The sequence below is a fragment of the Balaenoptera ricei genome, chromosome 16 (genome assembly GCF_028023285.1).
Source record: "Balaenoptera ricei isolate mBalRic1 chromosome 16, mBalRic1.hap2, whole genome shotgun sequence".
Lineage (NCBI taxonomy): Eukaryota > Metazoa > Chordata > Mammalia > Artiodactyla > Balaenopteridae > Balaenoptera > Balaenoptera ricei.
In genome coordinates, this window is record NC_082654.1 from 33,088,899 (window position 1) to 33,107,381 (window position 18,483).

General features: G+C 38.3%; 1 protein-coding gene across 1 annotated transcript in view; it reads right to left on the minus strand.

The window, feature by feature from the left end:
• Positions 1 to 13,920: 13,920 nt before the first annotated feature.
• LOC132350200 (cytochrome P450 2C18-like) overlaps positions 13,921 to 18,483 on the minus strand; it is a 43,146-nt gene continuing 38,583 nt past the window's right edge. The window contains 2 exon segments of the mRNA XM_059899128.1: positions 13,921 to 14,126; positions 15,789 to 15,930. Coding sequence (XP_059755111.1) covers positions 13,921 to 14,126; positions 15,789 to 15,930 — 348 coding nt within the window.

Genomic DNA, 18,483 nt, shown 5'->3' on the forward strand with positions numbered 1-18,483 from the left:
TTTCAACAAAATTCAACACCCATTTATGATAAAAGCCCTGCAGAAAGTAGGAATAGAGGGAACTTTCCTCAACATAATAAGGCACATATATGACAAACCCACAGCCAACATTGTCCTCAATGGTGAAAAACTGAAACCATTTCCACTAAGATCAGGAACAAGACAAGGCTGCCCACTCTCACCACTATTATTCAACATAGTTTTGGAAGTGTTAGCCACAGCAATCAGAGAAGAAAAAGAAATAAAAGGAATCCAAATCGGAAAAGAAGAAGTAAAGCTGTCACTGTTTGCAGATGACATGATACTATACATAGAGAATCCTAAAGATGCTACCAGAAAACTACTAGAGCTAATCAATGAATCTGGTAAAGTAGCAGGATACAAAATTAATGCACAGAAGTCTCTTGCATTCCTATACACTAATGATGAAAAATCTGAAAGTGAAATTAAGAAAACACTCCCGTTTACCATTGCAACAAAAAGAATAAAATATCTAGGAATAAACCTACCTAAGGAGACAAAATACCTGTATGCAGAAAATTATAAGACACTGATGAAAGAAATTAAAGATGATACAAATAGATGGAGAGATATACCACGTTCTTGGATTGGAAGAATCAACATTGTGAAAATGACTCTACTACCCAAAGCAATCTACAGATTCAATGCAATCCCTATCAAACTACCACTGGCATTTTTCACAGAACTAGAACAAAAAATTTCACAATTTGTATGGAAACACAAAAGACCCCGAATAGCCAAAGCAATCTTGAGAATGAAAAATGGAGCTGGAGGAATCAGGCTCCCTGACTTCAGACTATATCACAAAGCTACAGTAATCAAGACAGTTTGGTACTGGTACAAAAACAGAAACATAGATCAATGGAACAGGATAGAAAGACCAGAGATAAACCCAGGCACATATGGTCACCTTATCTTTGATAAAGGAGGCAAGCATATACAGTGGAGAAAAGACAGCCTCTTCAATAAGTGGTGCTGGGAAAACTGGACAGCTACATGTAAAAGAGTGAAATTAGAACACTCCCTAACACCATACACAAAAATAAACTCAAAATGGATTAAAGACCTAAATGTAAGGCCAGACAGTATAAAACTCTTAGAGGAAAACATAGGCAGAACACTCTATGACATAAATCACAGCAAGATCCTTTTTGACCCAACTCCTAGAGAAATGGAAATAAAAACACAAATAAACAAATGGGACCTAATGAAACCTCAAAGCTTTAGCACAGCAAAGGAAACCATAAACAAGACCAAAAGGCAACCCTCAGAATGGGAGAAAATATTTGCAAATGAAGCAACTGAGAAAGGATTAATCTCCAAGATTTACAAGCAGCTCATGCAGCTCAATAACAAAAAAACAAACAACCCAATCCAAAAATGGGCAGAAGACCTAAATAGACATTTCTCCAAAGAAGATATACAGATTTCCAACAGACACATGAAAGAATGCTCAACATCATTAATCATTAGAGAAATGCAAATCAAAACTACAATGAGATATCATCTCACACCGGTCAGAATGGCCATCATCAAAAAATCTAGAAACAATAAATGCTGGAGAGGGTGTGGATAAAAGGGAAAACTCCTGCACTGTTGGTGGGAATGTAAATGGATACAGCCACTATGGAGAACAGTATGGAGGTTCCTTAAAAAATTAAAAATAGAACTACCATATGACCCAGCAATCCCACTACTGGGCATATACCCTGAAAAACCCATAATTCAAAAAGAGTCATGTACCAAAATGTTCATAGCAGCTGTATTTACAATAGCCAGGACATGGAAGCAACTTAAGTGTCCATCAACAGATGAATGGATAAAGAAGATGTGGCACATATATACAATGGAATATTACTCAGCCATAAAAAGAAACGAAATTGAGTTATTTGTAGTGAGGTGGATGAAGTTAGAGTCTGTCATACAGAGTGAAGTAAGTCAGAAAGAGAAAAACAAATACAGTATGCTAACACATATATATGGAATCTAAGGAAAAAGAAAAAAAAAAAAAGGTCATGAAGAACCTAGTGGCAAGACGGGAATAAAGCCACAGACCTACTAGAGAATGGACTTGAGGATATGGGGAGGGGGAGGGGTAAGATGTGACAGGGTGAGAGAGTGGCATGGACATATATACACTACCAAACGTAAAACAGATAGCTAGTGGGAAGCAGCCGCACAGCACAGGGAGATCAGTTCGGTGCTTTGTGACCACCTAGAGGGGTGGGATAGGGAGGGTGGGAGGGAGGGAGACACAAGAGGGAAGAGATATGGGAACATATGTATATGTATAACTGATTCACTTTGTTATAAAGCAGAAACTAACACACCATTGTAAAGCAATTATACTCCAATAAAGATGTTAAAAAAAAAAAAAAGACGTTAAATGGCATGGTTAAAGACCTGATTACAATGAAATTGACAAATTTGGTTATTTATGCAACATATAACATCTTAAGATAAGTAAAATTATGACATAACATTATACCAGGACATATCCAATTTTAGGAATTTCACATAATTTCTAGAACATTTATATTAATAATGTTTACCCATATAACCTAAGAAAGTTTATCTTTACTCATTTGACAATGCTCCCCATGTAATTCAACATACCAAATAAGCCTAATTAATCTCTCTCTTTGAGATGTTTCAGGGAACTTCTGAAGCATCCCAAATTTAGCTAGAGGTCAAAAGACCTTCATTTAGAATTTGACTTAGGGAAGTTTGTCAAAGATATCAGCAGATTTTAAAACACTTGGTCAGATAGGATCGTAGGTCACTATGAAACGATACTTATTTACTTAACCAATGAGACAAAAAGATTTCAAAGGCAAATACAGAAAGTTTCAACAGATTACTTAACAGGTTAGAGAAACTTTACAATCTGTTATCAAAAGTTGATCAATATTCCAAGAAAACTTTGCCCTCTTAACAGAAAAACAAATCCTACTTTTACACCACCTTGCTTTTACTACTAAAACTCATTCACTTTTTCAGTTTTAGCCAGTCCTGACCACCCATAAAATTCCTTTCTAAAGATTTCTGTTTTTCTCACAAACCTTCTACAACTTTCTACTTCCATATTAGTTCATTCCTTATTTTCTTTTCCATTTAGAAATAACCAGGGACTTCCCTGGTGGTCCAGCGGTTAAGACTCTGCCCTCCCAATGCAGGGTGCCTGGGTTCAATCCCTGGTCACGGAACTAGATCCCGCATGCATGCTGCAACTAAGAGCCCGCATGCCACAACTAAAGATTCCGAATGCCACAAGGAAGGTCCAGCACACAGCAACAAAGATCTGGCGTGCCGCAACGAAGACCCCGCGCAGCCAAAACAAAAAAAGAAAGAACCAGCTTCAGGGCAAATTCACTTTCTTTTCCCTTAACAAAATGCATTTCTATTCTTTGTATCTTTAAAAAAAAAAAAAAAAAAAACTTCCTTGCATAAGATGTTTTCCTTATTAATTTTAGTAGTTTTAATTACATATACTAATCAGAATTGTTAACCTTGTAAACAAAGAATGTTGCCCTCCATTCCAGTTCTACAAGGATCAGGTCATTAGCCACTACAGTTGCTGACCTGCAAGTACACCCTGAAAGGAATTCAGGATTAAGCATTCTGTGTTTTGGATATATGGGCCCCTAGATAGTTAAGGTGCATATCTAAGAAAGAATTTTAACGACCCCAGAGTCTTGCATTTTCCCATATATAAGCACTAAAATCATTAAATCAATTTCTTTTTTTTAATCAGCAGTAATTTTTTTTACCAAAATATATATATATTTTAAATTTTATTTTTATATTTATTTTTGGCTGTGCTGGGTCTTTGTTTCTGTGCGAGGGCTTTCTCTAGTTGCAGCAAGCGGGGGCCACTCTTCCTCGCGGTGCGCAGGCATCTCACTATCGCGGCCTCTCGTTGCGGAGCGCAGGCTCAGTAGTTGTGGCTCACGGGCCCAGTTGCTCCGTGGCATGTGGGATCTTCCCAGACCAGGGCTCGAACCCGTGTCCCCTGCATTGGCAGGCAGATTCTCAACCACTGCGCCACCAGGGAAGCCCTCCAAAATATATTTTGACTACATGTATTTCCCAGCCAAAAAATGCATATATATATTGGCTCCTCTTTTACCTCTTTCGAGGGGTTCCTCAGAGGTATCTGAGAGGCTGTCTTCCAGGCTATAGTCTTCAGTAAGACACTGAATAGTGCTCAGCTCATGGCTCTTACATTGAGGGGTTTTTTTTTCAGTCGAAAACCTTTAAAAACCTTAATTTCTAGTGAAAACTAAGAAGCAATTATGAACTATCTTTTACATTAGCTTTCTGTAGAATGGTAAACATAAATGCTATTCATAATTTCTAAAAAATCATGTGCTTTCTCATAGAAAATTTTTCAGTGCAGCATCAAACATATTTATTTTTTTTAATAAACTTATTTATTTATTTATCTCTCTATCTATCTTTGGCTGAATTGGGTCTTCGTTGCTGCGCATGGGCTTTCTCTAGTTGTGGCGAGCAGGGGCTACTCTTTGTTGCGATGCGTGGGCTTTTTATTGAGGTGGCTTCTCTTGTTGCAGAGCACAGGCTCTAGGTGCGTGGGCTTCAGTAGTTGTGGTGTGCGGGCTTCAGTAGTTTTGGCATGCGGGCTCAGCAGTTGTGGCTCGCGGGCTCTAGAGCACAGGCTCAGTAGTTGTGGCACACGGGCTTAGTTGCTCCGCAGCATGTGGGATCTTCCCGGACCAGGGCTCGAACCCGTGTCCCCTGCATTGGCAGGCAGATTCTTAACCACTGCGCCACCAGGGAAGCCTTGTTATATGAGTTCTTGAAGGAAGGCTCTGTCCTTATGTTGGTATCAGACTCAAAGCAGGAATAAAACCCCATAGAATAAAGGAAGGGGAGTCCATGACTCGGCGCACACATTACAGGTGTGGAGATCCAATATTCAAGATATAGAATCATGACTGGAGGAAGAGCAGGGTGCACTGGAATCATTACAGGGTATTTTGCCACATTCCCAATGCTTCCCTGACCCTGTGGTTATTTGGCAGAAGGTTCTGACATCCTTTATCTAGAGCAAATGTCCTATTCTTATGGTTCATTAGCTCCTTTAAAATGTCCTGCCTTCTCTTCTTTTCTCTGCCCCCTTTGAAGTACCTCAAATATCATTTCTGTTATTAAAATGTGGCTTCCACCATGGTATGAGTATAAGAGAGTATGAGGAAGCACACTTTTCCCTCTGCCAAAACTCCACCCCCCGCCCCCCAGAAGTCTGCTTCCCTCTTTCACAGCACTAGTTGTACTGGATTACAATGACCTATTTACTTATCTGCTTCCCTAACTGAAAAGTGAGGCCCTTTTGTGCCCATCCAGAGCTCAGCCTGGGGAGAGAGGGATATCACATAGGAAATATTCAGTGAAGTCGTGGAGTTATGAACCTTTCTCACAGCAGGTAAGGAAAGTCTTAATGAGTTTTACTTTCTGAGGAGCTCTTGTATATTTCAGTGATGTGTCTAGGGGAAGAATTTCATCAATTCATACTCTAGTTTTCTCAATTTGGAAGAACTGGGTCAACTCTAAGCCTCAGTGATCTGGCCCAATAATGATGCATCACGAGGCAGGGGAAGCACATAGACATTGGGACTGGTGCTTCTGTTCATGGACAAAGAGCAAGCCTGCCAGCCCCAGAGTGGACACCATGTAAGTTGTATCTGATCTCAGAAAGGTATCTTGTTCCATGAAATACTGAAGGAAATAAATTTCTGCTGCCTGTCGCTTTTCTCAAAGTTGCCACTCTCATCCAGGAAGTGGGCAGGGTCAAACACCTCTGGGTTGGGGAATTCTTTGTCATCATCTAGCACAGAAGTCAGAGATGTAAATATGGTTGTGCCCTGGAATGTGTTATGAAGAAGTCATGGAGCTGAAAGAAACGTTGCAACTCAGTCCACAGATAAGGAAACCTAGGTCCAAAGAAGAGCAGAGGCATTTCAAGCCAGACAGACAAAGCAATTAACAGTAATGAGTTTAAGGCCAGTGGCAGCGATCTTGTTAAAGTGGCCTCCCATAGCATCTGAAGTACTGAGTACATGGGGGCTTGGCTACCAGACCTTCTGAATCCATTCTGCTTTCATCAAGATTGGACACTGGTGTCTGTACCCATCTGCTGCTCTATTTCATTACTTCAGTTTTCATTTACCTCACATGTGGCTTAAAATGAAAGTCTCTGTAGGCACTTGAAATGTCCAGAGTATCCATTCCCAGGGCTTTTGTAAATAGAAGTCTGACCTAATAAAAAAGGACCTCTTCTGAGATCATGAGAAGAAGTACAATAACAATTATGGAGTATTTATCACTGCCGTGTAATTTGTTTCCCTTAATTTAAAAATATGGGGGAGATCTTCACTATGGATTATCCTAGCTTAAAAACACAGAAGGGATGATAAAAATAGAAAAAATTATCGTTTTGCAACAATTCAGCTTAGGACCATCAATAAATGCTAACGCTGTTGGGTGAACGCTTTGGGTGTAGGATATTCACAGGGTCTTAAAGTACCATGCCATAAATTTTTATTAATTATGTATTAAATAATGGAACCTCTGCAATGTAGACATCTGGGAGATACCACTTTATTTAGTGAGAAGGTTGACATAACCAATAATGGGGTAAGTGATATTATGTGCCCTCACCTCCCCAGTGAGATTCAGTGGGACATGCATATTACCTATATAGTTCTCTCACCAAAATCATAACTGGAATCTAATATCTAGAAAACAATCAAACATTTTACATGACTACTAGCCTGGACTCCAAAAAGGTAAATGTACTGAAAAGAAATAAAGAAACAAAGAGAACTGTTCTTGATTACAGGAGACCAAAGGAAAAAGATAACCAAATGATATGCTTGTTCCTTCACTGGAGACTGAATTGCAAAGAGAAAGGCTATAAAAGATATTCTAGGAAAGTTGGAAAAATTTAAATATAGGTTGTGTATTAGACGATATTGTATAAACAATAACTCCTGAGTGCAAATATTATTACTGTCATGAATGAGAAAATCTTTGTTCTTGGGACATACATATGATGTATTGAGGAACAGACAGACAGAGTAGATTTCAACACACTTTCATACACACACATTTAAAATATATACCTTTTTGAAAGTTATTTAGATTTAAATTTTTTAAAGATCTTTTTTTTTTTTTTTTTTTTAATTTATTTATTTATTTATTTATTTATTTTTGGCTGTGTTGGGTCTTCGTTTCTGTGCGAGGGCTTTCTCTAGTTGCGGTGAGCGGGGGCCACTCTTCATCGCGGTGCGCGGGCCTCTCACTATCGCGGCCTCTCTTGTTGCAGAGCACAGACTCCAGACGCGCAGGCTCAGTAGTTGTGGCTCACGGGCCCAGTTGCTCTGCGGCATGTGGGACCTTCCCAGCCAGGGCTCGAACCCGTGTCCCCTGCATTGGCAGGCAGATTCTCAGCCACTGCGCTACCAGGGAAGCCCTAAAGATCTTTTTTGATGTGAACAATTTTTAAAGTCTTTATTGAATTTGTTACAATATTGCTTCTGTTTTATGTTTTGGTTTTTTGGCTGTGAGGCACGTGGGATCTTAGCTCCCCAACCAGGGACTGAACCTGCATCCCCTGCACTGAAAGGTGACGTCTTAACCACTGGACAGCCAGGGAAGTCCCTAGATTTACATTTTTTAAAATACAAAACTGGGGGAAAATTCCATCCCCTAATTCTATCAGATAAAAGGTATAATTTTGTTTTAAAAATTACTCCCTTATATATTTTTTTAATTTTATTTTTTTATACAGCAGGTTCTTATTAGTTATCCATTTTATACATATTAGTGTATACATGTCAATCCCAATCTCCCAATTCATCCCCCGCCACCCCTCCCACCCCCGCTTTCCCCCCTTGGTGTCCATACATTTGTTCTCTACATCTGTGTCTCTGTTTCTGCCTTGCAAACCGGTTCATCTGTACCATTTTTCATATTCCACATATATGTGTTAATATACGATATTTGTTTTTCTCTGACTTACTTCACTCTGTATGACAGTCTCTAGGTCCATCCACATCTCTGCAAATGACCCAATTTTGTTCCTTTTTATGGCTGAGTAATGTTCCATTGTACATATGTACCACATCTTCATTATCCATTTGTCTATCAATGCACATTTAGGTTGCTTCCATGACCTGGCTATTGTAAGTAGTGCTGCAATGAACATTGGGGTGCATGTGTCTTTTTGAATTATGGTTTTCTCTGGGTATATGCCCAGTAGTGGGATTGCTGGGTCATATGGTAATTCTATTTTTAGTTTTTTAAGGAACCTCCATACTGTTCTCCATAGTGGCTGTATCCATTTACATTCCCACCAACAGTGCAAGAGGGTTTCCTTTTCTCCACATCCTCTCCAGCATTTGTTGTTTGTAGATTTTCTGATGATGCCCATTCTAACTGGTATGAGGTGATACCTCATTGTAGTTTTGATTTGCATTTCTGTAATAATTAGTGATGTTGAGAAGCTTTTCATGTGCTTCTCGGCCATCTGTATGTCTTCTTTGGAGAAATGTCTATTTAGGTCTTCTGCCCATTTTTGGATTGGATTGTTTGTTTTTTTAATATTGAGCTGCATGAGCTGTTTATATATTTTGGAGATTAATCCTTTGTCAGTTGATTTGTTTGCAAATATTTTCTCCCATTCTGAGGGTTGTCTTTTCATCTTGTTTGTAGTTTGCTTTACAAAAGCTTTTAAGTTTCATTAGGTCCCATTTGTTTATTTTTGGTTTTATTTCCATTACTCTAGTAGGTGGATCAAAAAAGATCTTGCTGTGATTTATGTCAAAGAGTGTTCTTCCTATGTTTTCCTCTAAGAGTTTTATAGTGTCTGGTCTTACATTTAGGTCTCTAATCCATTTTGAGTTTATTTTTGTGTATGGTGTTAGGGAGTGTTCTAATTTCATTCTTTTACATGTAGCTGTCCAGTTTTCCCAGCACCACTTACTGAAGAGACTTGTCTTTTCTCCATTGTATATCCTTGTCTCCTTTGTCATAGATTAGTTGACCATAGATGTGTGGGTTTATCTCTGGGCTTTCTATCCTGTTCCATTGATCTGTATTTGTTTTTTGTGCCAGTACCATATTGTCTTGATTACCGTAGCTTTGTAGTATAGTCTGAAGTCAGGGAGTCTGATTCCTCCAGCTCCGTTTTTTCCCCCCAAGACTGCTTTGGCTATTCAGGGTCTTTTGTGTCTCCATACAAATTTTAAGACTTTTTGTTTTTTAATGTTTATCTTGTAATGCTATAGCTAACACTAGGACACTCTGTCCTTGAAAATGAAAGGTTTTTAAATATTTTAATGTACTGTATTAATATTACATTTGCCTATACATAATATAGTTAATGATGATATATTTAAGATCCTTTAAAAATCAAAATGGAATAACTATGGTTCAGGCACCCAAAATGAAGCCACATAGTCATTGTGGATGTGTTTAGACATGTTCCTGCATCACTGAGAACTTGAATTCCCAACTGTGTCAAACTCAAGGACTCCACCAGCCATTTTCAAAACAATATATGCTAACAGGTGCTTGCTACAATTTTATATTTTCAAAGTTCCCCTCCCCCTTCACAACTATGTAACCATTTCAAACCCCAACCAATTCTTGCTTACAAGCATCCTTACATATTGTCATCTACAATTCTAATTCTTGACAAAAAATTTATGTGCCCTTGTGGTTTTCTGCCTTTATTAATTTCCCCATTTTGTAGTCTGGAAGAACACAATTTAAGTGCTTCTTGGATCTGTGTCTCCTGGGCTACAGTCCTAACAAACCCCAAATAAACACCACTTGATTTCAACCAGATCTACATTCTTGGAATTCGTGGTTAACAGTAACTTAATTCAAACACCTTCAATGACCAAAGATAAAGTAATTGTATAAGTAAATGTACATGACTTTTACCTTGAAACTCCACATCTACCCCACCAAAATAAACACTGGAAGGCAGAGACTGTAATTTTGTATTTTTCAAATGAGTGAAAGGAAGATTCTGGGTAAACAGAAATGTCCAGTGTCACATAGCTCATAATTAATAAAACCAGGATTTAAACTGAGATTTTCTGACGCCCACTGTGATGCACTCTCAACCTGCCTCAAGAACGATTGTAGAAAAACAAAACCAAACCCCAAAAATGTTACTCTGAATATACACCCAACTGATTGTTCACAAAATAACAGGCTTCACAATAAATAGATGTCCCTGAACTCCAAGGAAAAAGGGTCACAGATTCTCAAGAGATGAAATCAAATATAGGTATTCTCCCCTCTCCATAACCAAAGAGGTAAAACTTGCTCAGGTAACTGAGGGAAGAGCCAATCTCAAGGATTTAGTGGGGAGGGCTTGAGAAACTATGGCTCAAGCCTCCCAGTTGCTTCCAGACACAACTGCTTCTGTTGCCTTTTGGAGTCTGTCTTTGTCAGAAATAATGGAATGAAATATGCACAGTGTTAACCAAAATTTTAGAAAAGACCTGATTGAAATAGGAAGGTGTTTACTGGGAATTTGTTAGGACTGTAGCCCAGGAGACACAGACTCAAGAAACACTTGAATTGTGTTCCACTGGACTACAAAACGATGGAGGCTTATAAAGGGGAAGACTGCAAGATCACAATTAGTTATATGAGTTGTTGATCAAGAATTATAATTGGATATGGCAGTAAGTAAGAGTTTTTGTTAAGTAAACATTGGTTGGGGTCGGAAACTGTTGCACAGTTATAAGGGGAGATCTTTAGACATAAGGGTGCAGCTGGCAGGAGTTGTTCTGAATAGGGCTGGTCCTGTCCTTGGGTCTGGTAAAGGTCAATTGGCGTTATACACAACGGTGAAAAGCTGAAAGATTTTCCTCTAAAATCAGGAACATGACAAGAATGTCCACTCTTGCCACTTCTGTTTAACATACTATTAGAACATACTCTCTAGCATCACTAATATCTTTGCTCTCATTTATTTCATTTATCCATAATCTATAATCACAAAATACATTACTGCTCTTATTGCAAATAAACTATTCAATTAAGAATAATAAAGAGAATTAATATTATCAGTATTCAATTTAATATTAATTTTCTTAATATTCAATATTAATATTCTTACTATTCAATTAAGAATAATAAAAAGTGTTATGTTACCTTCCATTATTTCTTCCTTCATTTCTTCTGTAATGCTCTTCCTTTGTTTATGTAAATTAGAGGTTTTTTTAACCTATATTATTTTTCTTCTCTCTGAAAAACTTTTTAATATTTCTTGCCAGTCAAGTACTGGAGACAAATTCTCTCAATTTTGTTTGTCTGAGAGTGCTTGTTTCTCCTTCACTTTTAAAGATAATTTCACTGGATACATAAATCAAAGTTGGTGGGGTTTTTTTCTTTTAAATATTTCAAATATTTCACTCCTCTCTCTTTCTGCTTGCATAGATTTTGAAGAGAATCCCAGTATAATTCTTATCCTGTTCCTCTGTAGGTAAGATGTTTTCTTCCTCTGGCTTCTCTCAGATATTTTCTTTGTCTTTATATTCTGCATTTGAATATGATGTGCCTACATGTAGACTTTGGGGTATTTTTCCTACTTGATGTTCTCTGAGTTTCCTGAATCTGCGGCATGGTGTCTGACATTAATTTTGGGAAATTCTCTGAAATTACTGCTCAAATATTTCTTCTGTAGATCTATTTGCTTTTAAACAATTGTTTTAATTGAAGCATAACATACATTGAGAAAAATACACATGTTCTAAACGTGCACGTCAACACACTAACACAATGTGAATATTTCTGTGTAATCAAGACACAGATCATAAAAAAAGAATTTCATAATTTATTTTTTCCACTGTACTGTTATGGACATTTCAGTTTCTCCTGGTGTGGGGCTATTTTTATTGGTGCTGTTACGTGCATCCCTATACATACCTTCTTCATATCCCAATGTATTACATTTCTGTTAAGTACGTAACTACAAGTGAAACTGCTGGACATGCATGTGTTTACTTCCAATAAATACTGCCAAATAATTGTCCAAATGGTTGAACCAATTTACAGTTTTACCCTGAGAATGCCAATTGTTTCGCTTTCTTGCCAACACTTAGTATAATTTTTTTTTCATTTTAACCATTCTGATGGCTATACAAGAATATCTCATTAAAATTTTAATTTGCATTTCCATGAAGCTTAATGTTGCTGAGCACTTTTTCAGATGTCCACTGGCAATAATGAGTCCTCATAGGTGAAAAACTAGTTTATTTTGAATATAAGCCAATATTTAGCTTCATACATTTTTTTAAACAAATACAAGTCTCAGAGAGAAAACTCGGTAGTATGTACAAAGAATTATTTTACTTTGAACCATTTGAGGGTAAATTGCTGACCTGATTCCAAAGACCTGAATTACTTTAGTAAATGTTTCCTTAAAAGAAGGCAAATCCCCTATATAACTATAATAAAACCTTCAAAATCAAGAAATTAATACCGATGCAGTAGAAATTTCTAATTCTCATTTCCACTGGCGTTTCAGGGATAAGTCCCAAAGATATTCTTTATCTCCCAGTTGCCTACACTTCGGAGATGTCATTAGACTAAAAAGTTCACAATCATAGCATCATATTGCCATCACTTATGTTAAGTATAAAACAATGTGTGATGGAATGTAGAAAAACATAGAATCTCATGACTCCTTCTAGGGATTCTGTTCTTGTTCAGAGAGAAAAGAATAACCCTTAGAACACATGATTAGAAATATGAAAACATAGGTTAATATTTGACTGTAAGTTTGAAACACAAAGTAATGTGAACGTTTCATATCTTTATTTGGTGTTCACAGTAACACCAAACCAGAGGAATGAATTCCAACACTTATTGTTCATTCCTCCCAACTGCTGATCTCACTATTCCCCTACAGGCTGGAGCTGCTCGTGGACACAATTTCTCTCATTTTCAAATCCAAACCTCAAGTAAGTCTAGGTGACACTCAGCAAAAAGAGTTTTTCTGCCCTCTTCCCCTTTGTCCCTCTCCGTGCTTATCATTATGAGGACAAGCATGCTCTCTTTGGACTCCATTTTCTATCATTTCTTACCTGCATTAGGTACAAAAGAAGGAAAGTCTGAGACTGGCTCAGCAAATACTGACGCTTTTTATTTCGAACACGTGGAGGACAAATGGCCATGTACTGGCTTACACGAATCATTCCACTCCGTTTCACAGTGATAACATAGTACCAAGTCTTAGGTAAGTATGAGCACATGTGGCAGTCAGTACAAGTGTTACAGAATATAAAGACAGCACATATATCTGTGCAGTAAAACTCAGTAAACTTTCTTTTTTTTTTTTTAAACTATTTCTAATTTACTTTTTTTTTTTTAATTAGGGAGGAGTTTTACTATTTTTATTTATTTATTTTATTTTTGGCTGTGTTGGGTCTTCGTTTCTGTGCGAGGGCTTTCTCTAGTTGTGGCAAGTGGGGGCCACTCTTCATCGCGGTGCGCGGGCCTCTCACTATCGCGGCCTCTCTTGTTGCGGAGCACAGGCTCCAGACGCGCAGGCTCAGTAATTGTGGCTCACGGGCCTAGTTGTTCCGCGGCATGTGGGATCCTCCCAGACCAGGGCTCGAACCCGCGTCCCCTGCATTAGCAGGCAGATTCTCAACCACTGCGCCACCAGGGAAGCCCAGTAAACTTTCTTTTAATGGAGGTTGGAGATTTGCTGGATATTGAGAGAATGTGGAGATATGAGATGGGAGGTCAGAGAGAGCATCCCTGGTAGCGAGGAGGAGGTGACTGACGCCCCAGAGGAGAGTGAGTTACAGACAACAGCACGGCAGCAGCCGGATAGTCTGCCCTTCATCACACAGGAATGAAGCAGAACTGGTATGAGGGCGGAACACGGCCAAACCCACTAGAAATTGGGGTGGTGTTGATGTCCTTTGGGTCAACCACAGATTTCAGGGTAAATTTCTGTAAAATGCTGGTTAGGAATAAAAACAGCTCCATGCGGACCAGGCCTTCTCCCATACAATTTTGTTTTCCCAAAAATAACACACATAAGGTATCTGTTCCTTGAACACTGTGTTTTGAACTGTCACAAAATATAAGAATGACTGAACAGATGGTGGGCTGGAAGGATGGTTAGATAGGCAGATGGACAGAAGGACAGACACACTCGCTATTCACCTAATATCTTCATGGGAACCTTTCATTCAACAAATATTTATTGACTGTCAGCTCTACATCAAGCACTTCATCATGCAGTCCCACATTATAACTGCTCTTTTCCATTTCCAATTTCCATTAATCTTTGTAGAAACACCCCCACTCTGCTTGTCCAGATGAGTTGAAAGAAGAAGGACTGAGAGGAGGGAACTCATATATATGTGTTTCCCCTTCTACCTCTGGCACAAAATTCAGCCAAAGGTTTTTTTTCCTTCATGTGCTTTCAAAATCACATGTCTAAATGTGTCACTCTCCCACTTGAAAATATTAAATGTCACTCCCATCTGTTTCATGAGATGAGGTCCAAATGGGTTGAGCTGGCCCTTTATATCCTGTTCCCAGCATGATGCTCCGTATCATTCCGTCCATTCTTCATACCATCTACTCTCAACGCTAGCCATATCCACTCTTCATCAATCTCCAACACACCATGAAGTTCCTAGCTTTGTCTTGTGCTGTTCCATTTGGTTAAGATGCATTTCTCTTACCCTTCCTTCACCTTCAAGCATCAATCACCTTGAATCATAATTCTCTATTTATTTTTCTGCTATGCTAAAATATGTGCTTTTGAAGGGAAGACTCGGTCCTCGACACCTTGGTATATACAGAGCAAGACCCACAGCAGGCATCCAAAGCCATCAAATACATGAAGATGAGTCCGTGGCCAGAGACTCAGCACACACTGTAGCTGTGGGGACCCAATATCCAAGACTTAGATCATGAGTGGAGGAAGATCACGGTGCTCTGGAAGCACTGCAGAGTATCCTGCCGCATTCCCAAGAACTCCCTGACACTGCAGTTGGTAGGTTCTGACCTTCTCCATCTAGAGGAAATGTCCTGCTCCTGTGAAAGTGCCCTGCCCTCTCTTCTTCCCTTGCTCCTGTGAGGCAGCTCAAATTCGCTTTCTTCTGTTCGAACGTTCCTTATTCCATTTTATGCCTCACTGTGGCGAATGAGTGAGCAGAAAACAGGCAGCTTCCCCTTCTGATCTCATGAGCAGCCTGTGCTTTCCTCTCTCACAGCACTATTCAATGTTCTCTTTACTAATCTGTTTCCCTAACTAGGATGTGAGCCACTTTGGTGCCCATTCTGTGCTTGTGGATACTTTTAACCCCAGAGCTCAGCCTGCGGAGTCAGGGGTATCACATAGCAAATACTCAAACTTATGAACTTATGTACGTTTCTCATGGCAGCCAAGGAAAGTCTAAATGAGTTTCACCTGCTAAGAGGAGCTCTTAGGTAGCTCAGTGATACAGCTAGAGGCATAATTCAATCAACTTATTTTCTAGCTTTCTCACTTTGGAAGAACTGGGTCACCTCCCTGAAGTTCCAATACTGCGGATGTATGGTGAGGGGAGGAAGCGCATGGGCATTGGGGGTGGTGCTCGTGATCATGGACAAAGAGCCTTTCTACCAGCCCCAGGGTGGGCATCATTAAGTTCCAACCAATTCCAGAAAGGTGTCTTGTTCCCTAAGTACCTAAGGAAATTCATTTTTATTACCTGCTGAGAAAGCCATGAAGTAGTCACTCTTCTTAAAGTTGCCACTCTCATCCAGGAAGTGGACTGGGTCAAACACCTCTGGGTTGGGGAATTCTTTGTCATCATGTAGCACAGAACTCAGCAATGTTACTATAGTCGTGCCCTGGAATGAAAGATGAAGATAAATGAATTATAAAGAGGTCGTGGAGCGGTAGAAATGTTACAAGTCATTGAGTGCCATCTTTTGATCTAGAGATGAGGAGTCCCAGGTCCAAAGAAGGGCAGCGGCAATTCCAGACAGACAGACCAAGTAATAAACAGGGATGAGTTTAAGACCAGTGGCAGCGATGTTACTAAAGTGGCCTCCAATAGCATTTGAAGTACTTAGTACTTGGTTACTTGGGTGCTAGATCTCTGAATCCCCTTTACTTATCACAATGTTTGGACACTGCTGTCTGTATCCCACCCTTGGCTCTATTTCATCATTTCAGCTTTCTTACATCTCATTTGTGGATTATAGTTTAAAATGGAAGCCTCTGAGGGCTCTTGAAAAGTCAGATGTATTTGGAATCTGTTTATAGAGCTTTTTAAAATAGAGGTCTGATCTGATTAAAAATGGCATCTCGCAAATCCATATAGACAGAGACAGATTAGTGGCTGTCGGGGGCTGGAAGGAGTGAGGAATGGGCAATGACTGCTTAACGGGTGGTGGATTTCCTTTTGCAGTGATGAAAATGTTCTGGAACTAGATAGTAGCTATGGTTGCACAACATTGTGAATGTACTAAATTTCACTGAATTGTACACTTTAAAATAGCTAAAATGGTCATTTTTATGTTATACTTATTTTACCACAGTAAGAAAGAAAATTTTCCCAAGAGGAAAAGTGACTTCTTAGATAATATCAACAAGTACACTAACAACTACTGAGCATTTATCTTTGGGATGAAATTTGTTTCCCTTAATTTTAAAATGTGGGGGGAACACTTAGTTATGGATGAATTCTAGATTAAAAAAACAAAGAGAGATGATAAAATTAGAAAAATTCTCATTTTTCAACAATTCAGGTAAAGATCGTCAATTAATGCTAAACCTGTTGGATGAATGATTTGGGAAACAGTATATTCACAAGGTCTTAAAGTACCATGCCATAGATTTTTAATTAATTACCTATGAAAACAGAACCTCAGCAATGGAGAGATATGGCAGATTTCTCCTTAATAAGTGATCACCTTAGCATCACCCATAATGGGATAAGCTGACATTACATGTCTTCAGCCGAAATGTGATGCAGTGGGACATACACAACATCACCTAAGTAATTTTCTTGCCAGATACACACAACTGGAATCTAATCTCAAGAAAACAATCACATAAAGCCAGACTGAGGAACGTGTAACATGACAATTGTCCTGGACTCTTCGAAATTGTCAATGTATTAAAATGAAATAAACATAGGAAAAGGAACTGTTCTTGATAACAGGGGAGTATAGGGGCAGATAATCAAATTAAATACTTGTTCCTTGATTGGACACTAGATGCCCCCTGAAAAAAAGCTACACAAGATATTTTAGGATAATTGAGAAAATGTAATTATAGTATATATATATTTGAAAAAAATATTGCATAGATGATTAATTCCTTTAGTGTGAATGCTTTTATTGTTATGTAGATAAAGTCCTTGTTCACTTGTTCTTAGAAGATACACACTTAAGTATTTAGGTGTTAAGTGTGATAGACAGATGATAGACAGGTAGTTAAAATATAGATATATACACAATTTCATATATATTTCATATATATATATATCCATTATACATTTAAATACTATTTAAATTTTAAAATCTTTTAAATTCAAAATTGGGGGTAGTTGCACCCCTTAAGTTTATTGTATTTAAGGTCTATAATTTTGTTTTTTAAATTATTGCCTTGTATATTTTAAAACAAATAATACAGGAAAATGTTACTTTAAGATTTTAAAAGCAGGTATATTTTCAGCAAATGGTGCTGGGACAAGTAGATAACCATAAAGAAAAGAAATGAAATATGATCATTACTTCACTCCATAAGTAAAAATGAACTTTAAATGGATCATAGAGTTAAATATAAACGCTGAAAGTATAAAACTTGAAAAAGAAAAGCCTAAATATTTGATAGCATGTGCTGGAAAATAAATATGACACAAAAGCCCAACTCATAAGAGAAATAATTGATAAACTGGACTTCATAAAAATTTTAAACTATGCTTTTTTTTTAAACTTCTGCTTCTTGAAAGACATTCTTAGAAACCAAATAAAGAAAGAAAAAGCCACAAACCGGGAGTAAACATTTGCAACACTGAGACATGACAAAGGGATTGCATACAAAATATATAAAGAACTGCAATAATTAAATAATAAAGCAAACAACCCAATAAAAAATAGGACTTTGAGCAAACACTATCAGTGAACACATACGAATGGCCAATCAAGACATGAAAAGAAGCCAAATATCATTATTCACCGAGAAAATAGAAGCAAAACTAAATGAGATATCACTACACAACCACTTCAGTGTCTAAAATTTAGAGGGTGCGGCGGCAAGTGTTGGGGCGCGGAAGTCGGTGGGCACACAGACAGCGCACCCAGGTTCCATTCAGGGCCAGCGGCCACGTGCTTGCCCGCGACCCGGCCTCTTAGCCACAATGCAAACCGTAAACAACAGTGTGGGGAGGAGCC